General features: G+C 44.1%; 1 protein-coding gene across 1 annotated transcript; it reads right to left on the reverse strand.

The window, feature by feature from the left end:
* Positions 1–211: 211 nt before the first annotated feature.
* LOC127576934 (interferon-induced protein with tetratricopeptide repeats 5-like) lies at positions 212–9,879 on the reverse strand. The gene is made up of 2 exons (XM_052027762.1): positions 9,860–9,879; positions 212–1,679 (listed from the first exon to the last, which is right to left on the reverse strand). Exons 1-2 carry the CDS (start codon positions 9,877–9,879, stop codon positions 212–214), a joined length of 1,488 nt encoding a protein of 495 aa, XP_051883722.1.
* Between the last annotated feature and the right edge of the window lie 1,183 nt (positions 9,880–11,062).

The following is an 11,062-nucleotide window of genomic DNA, read 5'->3' on the forward strand; positions in this document are numbered from 1 at the left end:
AATCCCATTTTCTTAGTGTACTACTGATGTCACTATTTTAGAACAAAATACAAAGATTGATAATAACTATAATTAAACTATTGTTTGATAAATCAATAAATGGCCTATTCGTGAGTAAAGCCTTCATGGAAGAAAGGCGCTGGGAGAATTTAAAAAGTGAAGCGTGCACCCCACAAACTTGTCCGCTGATCTGGCAGAATCAGTACATCTTTCAAGCATCATTTTGGCTCTTCATGGAAAGGCATAATTCACAAAGCGCACTCAGATATTCCTTGTTGCCATGATCAAACTCCAAGGCTTTCTGAAAGTATTCAATAGCTTTAGACTTGTTCCCATTCAGCTGATGCAGTAACCCTTTAACACCAAGGGCCTTGCTATCGTGTTGATACCTGCAAAGTTTCCTGTCTGCCCACTTCTCCAATTCCTCATGACACTTTTTTCGTTCATATGAGTCATATTCAACTTTCAGTCCTTTCAAGAATAGGCTGATCGCATTGGATTTAGACCTTTTGTGTTTCAGTTCAAATGACCCGGCACGTAAATATATTTTCTGCATATTTTCTGGACAAATATCCTTCAATTTCACCAGATTGCTGTAGACCTCATCTGCTTTGGAGTAGTCTCCAATTATTTCACAGAAGTTTGCAAAATGCATCTGTGATTTAATAGCTGACCTTACACGATGTTCACAGACCTTTTCAAAGTGATACTTGCATTGACTGATCAATTCAGATTCCTGCTGAAAAGCCATACTGTGATGGCTTCTGCTGATTGGACTTTTCTTTGTGTCTCTTATTTTACTCATGTAACACATGGCCATTTGATGGTGGAAGAAGCTCGAGTGTGGAGTTAATTCTAATGTTTCCTTCAACAGCTTGACGGCGTTCTCCACAGCTCCCTGTACTCGGTAAAATTTTGCTGCATAGCGAAGCATATATGGAAGATCATTGATCTTTTGCAGTGCTTCTTTGACTAATCCATTTGCTTCCTCCTTTTCATTGAACTCTAGTAGCTTTAGGGCCAACAGCACCATGGCCATTGAGTCGTCGGGATCAAGCTCCAGTACACGTTGCAGCTGTTTCACTGACTGACTCCATTTATAATTCTCTGGGGTACCAGAAAATGATTCCAGACAAAGTAGAGCAGTTGCATATCCCATGATCCATTCTGTGTTATCAGGATCTTCCTCCAGAGCCTTCTCAAAACATTCCTTTGCCTCCTCATAGTATTCGCCAGCAGAACTCAGCAATGACCATCCCTTCTCCCCGTACACTTCAGGTATCATTGCTGTATAGCGAGGGCAGTTAGTGAGCAGTTTACAGATCATCTCCAGCTTGTCAAGGTAGGACTGGGCCTCGGTCAGTTGTCCCATGTGGTAATGCACCCAGGCAAAGTTTCCATAGGTGATGCTTCTTCTTTCAAATTCATCTTTGTGATTCTCCCTCAGAATTTTTTCAGCTTCCTTTAAGTTCTGAATTGCTTCTTCATAGTTGCCTTGCAGGCAGTTTACAAAAGCGAGTTGGTTATAGAATGTGGCTTGATATATGACACCAAAATTTACAGAATTTTGCAATCTGTACATCATTTCATCCAAATCAATGGTTTCCTTCTGAAGGCCCCATGTGAAGTGACACTGAAGCTTTTTGACCTTCTCCTTCAACAAATCTCTCAGTGAGTTGCTGTAAGAGAACAAAATTCATGAAATTCCAACTTAGACCAGCAGAGGCAGTTCTGCCTTTTAATGCAGTTTCTGTAAGGCACTAAAAACCTGTAAACACTCAGCAGGTCAGACAGCATCTGAGGAGAGAGAACCCATTAACATTTCAGGTCAAGTATCAATAATTGGTTCATATATTGAGAACTGTTGTTTTACCACACTGATGGTGCACTCAGTGATATTGCAGGTGGCTGTGAGGCTCCTAATGTTCAGACTTTCTGCTCATGGGCATGGAGCCTGCAGTAGCCAGAAGCTAGGTGTACAGGGGAGGTGCTTTTACCCAATCAACCACCAATAGTATGTCATGGTGACTGGAAGACACAGCCGACTTAACCAAGATTGCTTAAATTTGCGTGACGTGTACTGTGTATGTTATTGTGTGACATGTACTGTGATCTGATATTGGCCCTTAAGAGTTATTGGACATGCTCAGAAAATAGTTGCATGAGCAAAGTCTCCTGTGGTTGCAGTACTGATCAGCTGTCTGAGGTGGAGTCCCCACCCAAGGAATGTTGCCCCACCTCCTGTGTATACTCTGCCTGCTGCTGTCTTCCCAAGGGGGAGAGGATGAGATTGCCGCTCCCTGAATTCTGAGCCTCCATCACCTCCCTAATGTAGCTCAGGACTAGAAATTAGGATATTCAGAATTGAATCAAAATCAGATGTATTATCACTGATTTAGATGATGTGAAATTTGTTGCTTTGCGGCTGCAGTGCAAAGATATAAAATTATAATAAATTACAAAAATAAATAAATAGTGCAAAAAAAAGGAATAATGAGGTAGTGGTCATGGACTGTTGAGAAATCTGATGGCGGAGGGGAAGAAACTGTTTCTGAATCATTGAGCGTGGGTCTTCAGGCTCCTGTACCTCCTCCCCAATGGTAGTAATGAGGAGAGGGCACATCCCGGATGTTGAAGGTCCTGAGTGATGGATGCCACCTTCTTGAGGAACTGCCTCCTGAAGATCTCCTCGATGGTGGGGATAGGACTGGATAGGACCATGATCATATTGAATGGCAGGCAGGCTTGAAGGGCTGAATGGCCTGTTCCTACTCCCAGTTGCTTATGTTCTGATGCTTTTTTTGGAAATGATCTTACAGCCAAGGTCGGAACATTACACCCAAGGCTTAGTGGCTGCAGCTGCAGCAACACGGCAAATGTGGATCACCATCTTCTTGGAGAGGTTGTGAACCCGTTCTCCTCGTTCTTCAGTCAAATCCACAGCAGCACAGCTGGGGTTGGAATGGGGGGAGGGTGGTGTTCTCTCTGCCGCTAAACACCAGGTTCTTTGTGTCTGGTTAGCATTTGGCCAGGAACTCAGAGCTGAGTTAGGTGCATGCACCCTTCTCGCATGAGAAAGATCGGAAGCAGCTTAGCACCAACAACACCGAGAAAACTAGCCTAACACAGCCTGATTGTTTGGCCCCTGATTCATAAACTGTCATCCTGATGAGTATCTTCCACCATACCATCCTTCCATTAAAATGTTCACCACCCATTCCTGTCATTCAGGGGGACAGAAACAATTCTGTGGCACCACTTGAAAGAGAAAGAATGATTGGTAAGTTTGCGGATGACATGAAAATTAGTGGCGTTGTGAATCATGAGGATGGATGCCTAAGGCTAAAGCAAGAGATAGATCAGATGGAAAGTTGAGTGGAGCATCGGCAGATGGAATTTAATCCCGACAAGTGCATGGCGATGCATTTTGGGAAGTCAAATAGGGGTAGGACATACACAGTAAATGGTAGGGTTCTGAGGAATGTTGATGATCAGAGAGTTCTGGGGATTCAAGTTCAGAGTTCCCTGAAAATGTCAAGAAAGGTCAATAGGGTGGTAAAGAAGGCATATGGCATGCTTGCCTTCATAGGTTGGGGCACAGAATATAAGAGTAGGGACGTTGTGTTGCAACCTCACTAGTTAGGCTGCACTTGGAGTACTGAGTGCAGTTTTGATTGTCACACTATTGGGATGATGAGTTTGCTGAAGGGGTGCCCTGACAGAGAGGCATGGATAGGGTAAATAGTCAAAATCTTTTTCCTTTAGTAGGGGTATCAAAAACAGAAACGCATAGGTTTAAGGTGAGAAGATGGAGATTTAAAGGGGGTCTGAGGGGTTTTTACACAAAGAGTGGGTGATATCTGGAACTCACTGCCAGAAGAAGTGGTGGGATCACACACAATGACTATGTTTAAGAAGCATTTAGGCAGACACTTGAGTAGACAAGGCATAGAAGAATATGGTTCTAAAGCAGGCAAAAGGGATTCGTGTAGATGGATAAAAAGGCCACATGGACATTGGGGCTGAAGAGCCTATTTTTGTGCTGTACTCCATGACTCTAGAGCAAGGAGTCACACTCCTGTGATCTTCACAAGCAACAATCAGTATAAGTTTCAGGTTTAACTGAATACATCCAGTAAAGAACCAAATGGAAGCTAAGTTCAGTTTTTAGTTGCATTGTTACCAGCTATGATGCTACAAAGGGATCTGCTTTATGCCTCTGATCTTCCACCTATGATCAGTCTTGGTGCAGCCTGATACCCTTAGTGTTGCACAAACTACTGGACTGTAATCGGCTATAAGATAAAATGGTTTTCCTGTGATTAAAACTCATCGGCCTGAAATGTTAACTCTGCTTCTCTCTCCACAGGTGAAACCTGACCTTATTAGCAGGTCTCTGAGTAAATAATGCCAACAATGTGTGTTTCAAATTTGTGTAATACCTTCTCAGTTTTTTGTAAACCAGCTTCTACATAATCATTTGCATATAATCTTAAATACAGAATGAATGCCAGTGTTCCTTGACTTCCCGTTTCAGCTCTACCTATCATATAGAGTCAATTGATTGTTTCTGCTTTCCAGCTCTTTTATTTTTTTCAGTCATTTCCTGAAGATAAATGGAAACCAAACCTTATAAATGAATCTATGATCTAATTGTGAATGGCAGATGACAATTAAACATTCAACAGAAGGAGAAGGCCCCAAGGAATGGCAGGGCCCAGCATGTGAGAGCTAAACAAAGGATGAGGCTTTCATAACCAAGTTCAGTCAGAAGTGCTGAGGGGAAGATCCATCTCAGTTTCCTTCTGTGATCTCCGCCATCGCAGAAGCCAGACTCCAGCCAATTCAGTTCACATCACATGATATCAAGAAATGGCTTAGAGCACTGGATACAGCAAATGCTTTAAGAACATTTAAAATCCCAACTAAACTACTAAATCTTGTGCTTTGAAATTAGCTGATCCTCCGACTAAGTAGTTTCAATGCTGGCATATATCTAATCATGTGGAAAGTCACCCAGGTATGTCCCATTCACAAAAAGAGGACAAATCTAATCCACCTAATTAGTCTACTCACAATCATTGGCAAATTAATAGAAGTTGTTGTCGACAATGATATCAAACAACCTAAGCTAAAACAAGATTTCTTTATTAGTTGCGTGTACATCGAAACACATAGTGAAATGCATCTTTGCATAGAATGTTCTGGGGGCAGCCCGCAAGTGTCGCCACACTTCCGGCGCTAACATAGCATGCCCACAACTTCCTAACCCGTACACCTTTGGAATGTGGGAGGAAACCAGAGCACCCAGAGGAAACCCACGCAGTCACAGGGAGAACATACAAACTCCTTACAGGCAGCAGCCGGAATTGAACCCAATCGCTGGCACTGTAATAGTGTTACAATAACCACTACACTACTGTGCCTGACCTACACTGCCGTGCCATGCCTGGTTTACAACCTGCTCATTGATGCAAAGTATGTTTTTTTCTGGATTACTCTGCCCCAGACCTTATCACAGCCTTGATTCAAACATGGATCAAAGTGCTGAATTTTAAGGTGAGAAGAGAATGTTTGCCCTTGACATCAAGCCAGTGTTTGTCTGAGGGTAATAACATCAAAGTGTCTGGGTAGAACTGAAGTGAATGGGTATCAAAGGGAAAATATGCCAATAATTGGAATCAAACCAAGGACAAAGGAAGATGGTTGTGGTTGACAGAGTTGGATCCCCCCCCAGCCCCAGGACATCAGTTGCAGGAGCTCCTTGGAGCAGGGTTCTAGGCCCAACCATCTTCAGCTGCCTCATGAATGACTTCCTTTCATGATAAGTCGAAAATGAGGATGTTTGCTGCTGATTGCATGTTATTCCAACTCCCCTTCCCATTCCCACACCGACACGACCGTTGTCAGCCTTCTCCACTGCCCACAAGTTCACCTTATGTTCTGCCCAGTTAGTGAACAACCCAAAGGTATGAACACTGAATTTTCCTATTGCAGGTAACCTTTACCTCCTGTGTTCCTCTCTCTCTCTCCTACTGATCCACCTCTCGTCCTCCCATTTATGTTCCCTTTCCTATACACCTCCCCCTGGCACCCCCCCCCCCCCCCACCGACCCCATCACCTTTTTTCACCGCCCTCCCCCTCCTGCTTTCATCCACCCACTACCCACATACTTCACTCACTGGATCCCCTCCCCCATCTGGTTCCAAATGCCCTTCACCTCTCCCTTCATGGTTCCCATCATCACCTTCCTTACTTATCAGATTCCAGCACTTGTAGCCTTTGTGTCCTCACTTATCACCCTCCTAGCTGTCTCCGTCTTCACCCACCCCTCGCCCTCCTGTTTCCATCTCCCCATTTTTTTCCTTTGTCTGCTTCCACCTATTGTCCAACTGCCTCTGTCTCCCAGCTCCAACTCTCCCCCTCCCCCACCTGGCTGCTTCTGCCCATCATCCCTCATCTCTTCTCGGTCTACCTCTCACCTACCATCCCCTGCCTCACACAGCCCCCTCCTCTCTTTATACTGGCTATCTTCTCTCAGTCCTGACGCAGGGTGTCAACCTGAAACGTCAACGATCCCTTTCCCCGACAAGTGCTGCTCAACCCACTGAGTTCTTCCAGCAGTTTGCTTGTTACAGCATAAATAAACTACCTGGCCCAAATGTTCCAACCTGCCCATTGATGTCAGCAACGAAGGTCTCAGAACCTGGAAGGACACTTGGTTTCTTGAGCATATTCTTAGGGATCTTTTTTGATTTCTGGCAATTTCTTGCTCAGCCACCCTAATCAGTCGGTAATCTAATGAGGGTGGCTTAGCAAGAATGTACATCACTCATACACTGAGAAATTTGATCACATGAACCTGGTTCTTTCACTAATATGAAACTGAAAACCAATCTGTCACCATTTCTAGATCAAATTGCACCAATGGTGAATTCCTCTGGATAATTCCTGCATCAGGGTTTCATTTGATGATATCAATTCCCATGCCATATTTCTTTTACATGGATACTGACATTTTTTCTCTCTTCACTGTCTTGTATAATTTATGTGTAATTTATGCTTTGTGTATTGTCTGTACCTACGTGCCTGTGATGCTGCTGCAAGCAAGTTTTTCATTGTACATGTACCTCACTGTACTTGCGCACATGACAATACACTTGACTTGACTTGACATCATCACATACTAACTTATAGGACATTGCATTGGAATATGGACCACATTGTTTCGTAGGTGCGAGGGTAGGGCATTCCTGGGAAAACATGGACTTAATCCAGACTGGTAGAGCATGCACATAATTGAGAAACTGACCTAAATCCTTGGCCCAACCACTATCATCCCCCCTCAAACCCTGCAGTGACCTGCATGGTGCAGGACCTCTGACCTCCACCCAGCCCTCAGCTCTGCAATCCCTTAACCCCAGTTTCCCCACACGGTGCTGGCTTCTTGCGTCTGTGCCAGCCTCCCCTATCAGCCTCTCCCCACCAACTCGCGTGCTGTGCTCCCTCCTCTAACACCTCACCAAGTGAGATTACCAGATGGTGCACTTTTGGAAATGTGCAATGCCCAGCCAGTGGGAGAATACCAGAGCACCTCACCAAAACCCAATCATGGGAAGAACATGCAACACCACCCAAACAGTGCTAGAGGTCAGGGTCGAACACAGGTCTCTAGGGCTGTGAGGCAACAGCATTAACTTCTGTCCCACTGTCCCACTGTGCCACTCAAAAAACACTTGGGCCATAACGTCTGACCTGCCACTTATGGGTATTGTACTCAGTAGTAACGGCAGAAATGCCCTCTGCTTAACGGTTGTGATTATTCAGATGTTTTTATGGGAATTCTGATGTTAACATAACCAGTGGAACTTCAAGCAAAATTCATACCTGCAGCAGTTTTAGCTGCAAAAGTCAACATTGAACTAAACGCAAAGGTATAGCTCATGAAGAGGCCTCAGATGTTCTCTTTTTCTGTGATCCAGATCCAAGGCCTTGTCACCCTTTCCCACAAACCTGCTACTGCAGTAGCTCTAGAACACCAAAGGCTCTGCTGTTTCTTCAATTCCTATCAGATTGTTTTGTGGCAATCATTATTAAATTCATGTTATAGATTCCCTGCAATTTTGTGTGATGTTTAATTTTAGATCATCCAGCAAGTGCTTGGTAGCATTGGCTTCAGATCCTTTGTGATGCAAGTTCAAATAATCCAGCATGCAAACATAGTGTCCTGTTATTATCAGGGCTAATATACCTCAGTTTTAGTGGATCCCTTCTGACCTCATCTGCTTTGACACAATCACAGTTTTGTTTACTGATTGTTGTAAAGTTTAATTTGGTTGGAATAAATGATGGCCTCTACACAAACACCTTTTCCTCGTGTGGCTTGCTCTGATTCATTAACTCAAACTTTTGTAAATGGTGGGGTCTTGAAAGAAGTGGCTGGTGACAAATTGCTGCATTGGTTTAAATTTTTCCAATTTTCCAAGTTTTGGGGATGGTTTCATTAGATTGAAAAATGGGGAATGTCACTCCATTATTTGAAAAGAGGAGAAAGAAAGCATAAAACTACAGGGAAATTGGCTTAACATCAGTCACAGGGAAAATGTTAGAAGTTATTATTAAAGACATTATAGCAGAAAAAATTAAGATAATCAGGCAACGTCATTCTGGTTTTGTGAAAGCAAAACCATGGCCGACCAAATTAGTGGAACTCTTTGAAGTTGTAACATGTGTTGTGGAGAAAGGGGAGCCAGTGGATGTACTATACTTAGGTAAACACAGCTCAACTTCTAACCTGCTGTGCTGATTGTGTGGAGCTTAAACATTCTCCCTGTAATTTTTTGGGATTTCCCCAGATCCACTGGTTTAATATTTTGCTCAAGACATAGAAGGAGGCTATTTCAACCATTCCATCTGGGATTCCATCTGAATGGGATCCAGTGCAATCCCATTCCCCCACTAATTTTTCCCTGTATCCTATTCTTCCCACATTCCCATTGATTCTCCCAGATTCTACCACTCACCTACACACTAGAGGCAATTTACAGTGGCAAAATAACCTACCAACCTGCACGCCTTTGGGAAGTGGGTGGAATCTGGAGCACCCGAGGGAGATAGCAGTGGATTGAACCCAAATTGCTGGAGCTTCTATCACTGTGCATCGTTGTGGGAGAGGGAGAGTTGGAGGAAGGCGAGAGAAGGAGAAAGGGAGAGGAAGATGGGAGAGGGTGAGACAGAAAGAAAAGTCAAAAGGCAAGAGAGAGACAGAGGGAAAAAGAGGCTGGAGGGCCTGTGAGAGATAGAGAAAGAAGGCAAAGAGGACTAGGGCAGATAGAGAGCTGTACGGAGGGAAGGGGTGGGGCAGCAGCCTGCTGTTTCCCAGACACGGGATCTAGTCTCAGCTCCTTTGATTGAATCTAGGGCTCCATTCCATTCATTCCTCAATTCCATAACATCTGTCCGACCCCCATCATCTGCCTGACACCCGTTACCTCCCTGGTTCCCCATCTTCTCCCTGACCCTCCCTCATCTCCAGGGTCCCCACCATCTCCCTAACCCTCCATTACCCCCCTGACCATCTATCATCTGGCCAAACCCCCATCATTTCCATGAACATTATTCTATGACCTCCCCCCTCTCATCGGCCTGGCTCCCCTATCATCAGCCTGACCCTAGTCCCCACTCCAACCTTCCCTCTACTCCAGCCTCAACATCTACTCTTCTTCCCATAAGTTCCCAGACACTTGCCCACTCCCCATCCCCTGCCTGGTCTTCCCAGAAATACAGTCATCCAGCTTCACATTTTCTTATGGTGTCCAGACGTTGAAAGATGCTGTGTAAAGTGAAAGAACCACTCACCTCAGTTCACCCTTCTGCATTGCACCTCAGGTTCAGGTAGTTTATCTGCTGAAGCCCCAGATAAAGTTTGGCTCCCCACTTAAGTCCCATTTTAAGGCCCAACCAGAATCAGGTGATTCCGAGGAAATGATGCCTGAAAGTGTGGCTGGAAAGTAAGTGCCTGTGTGTGATATTTCACTCCTGGGAATAAGATGATTATGAACATCGGCTCTTGGACTGTACTCACTGAAGTACAGAAGAATAAAAGGGGACCACATAGAAACATTTAGAATGTTGAAAGGACTGGACAGAGTAGATGTGGTTAAGCTGTTTCCCTTGGTGGGTGAGTCCAGGACTAGAGGGCACAATCTTAGAATTAGAGGGTACCGGTTTAAAACAGAAATGAGGAGAAATTTCTTTAGCCAGAGGGTAGTGAAATTATGGAATTCTTTGCCACGTACAGCTGTGGAGGCCCAATCATTAGGAGTGTTTAAGGAGGAGATAGATAGGTATCTAATTAGTCAAGGTATCAAGGGATACGAGGACAAGGCCGGAAATTGGGGCTAGATAGGAATAGTTTTTAGTCTAGCTCATGGAGCAGACTCGATGGGCTGAATGGCCTACTTCTGCTCCTTTGTCTTGTGATCTTGTGAACAAAAAAGACATCTTCAGTGCCCAAGAGCAGGAAGGATAAATCCATGGGGACTGATCATCATACAGTCAGTATAATCATGAACCAGCTTAACCCTTACTCTGTTCTTGCTGAATGGGCAGAGCAATAATTAGGTTTGGATTGGAGATTCCCATGGTTATGAATTGGTATTGGTATTGGAATTGGTTTATTATTGTCACTTGTACCAAGGTACAGTGAAAAACTTGTCTTGCATACCGTTCGTACAGATCAATTCATTACACATATATTGAGTTAGTACAGAGTGTATTGATGTAGTACAGTGTAAAAACAATAACAGAATACAGAGTAAAGTGTCACAGCTACAAGGAAGTGCACTGCAGGTAGACAATAAGGTGCAAGGTCATAACAAGATAGATTGTGAGGCCAAGGTCCATCTCATCATATAAGGGAACTGTTCAATAGTCTTATCACAGTGGGATAGAAGCTGTCCTTGAGCCTGGTGGTATGTGTCCTCAGGCACCTGTATCTTCTGCCTGATGGGAGAGGAGAGAAGAGAGAATGACCCAGATAGGTGGAGTCTTTGATTATGC

Source organism: Pristis pectinata, chromosome 12, assembly GCF_009764475.1.
Source record: "Pristis pectinata isolate sPriPec2 chromosome 12, sPriPec2.1.pri, whole genome shotgun sequence".
Taxonomy (NCBI): Eukaryota; Metazoa; Chordata; class Chondrichthyes; order Rhinopristiformes; family Pristidae; genus Pristis; species Pristis pectinata.

What these genes read in the sequence shown, in the direction of transcription:
- LOC127576934 (XM_052027762.1), bottom strand. Translation starts at nt 9,879, where the DNA reads ATGCAGAAGGGTGAACTGAG. An exon ending in ATGCAGAAGGGTGAACTGAG is followed by an intron (nt 1,680 to 9,859) that starts GTGAGTGGTTCT and finishes GTTCTCTTACAG; the next exon opens with CAACTCACTGAGAGATTTGT.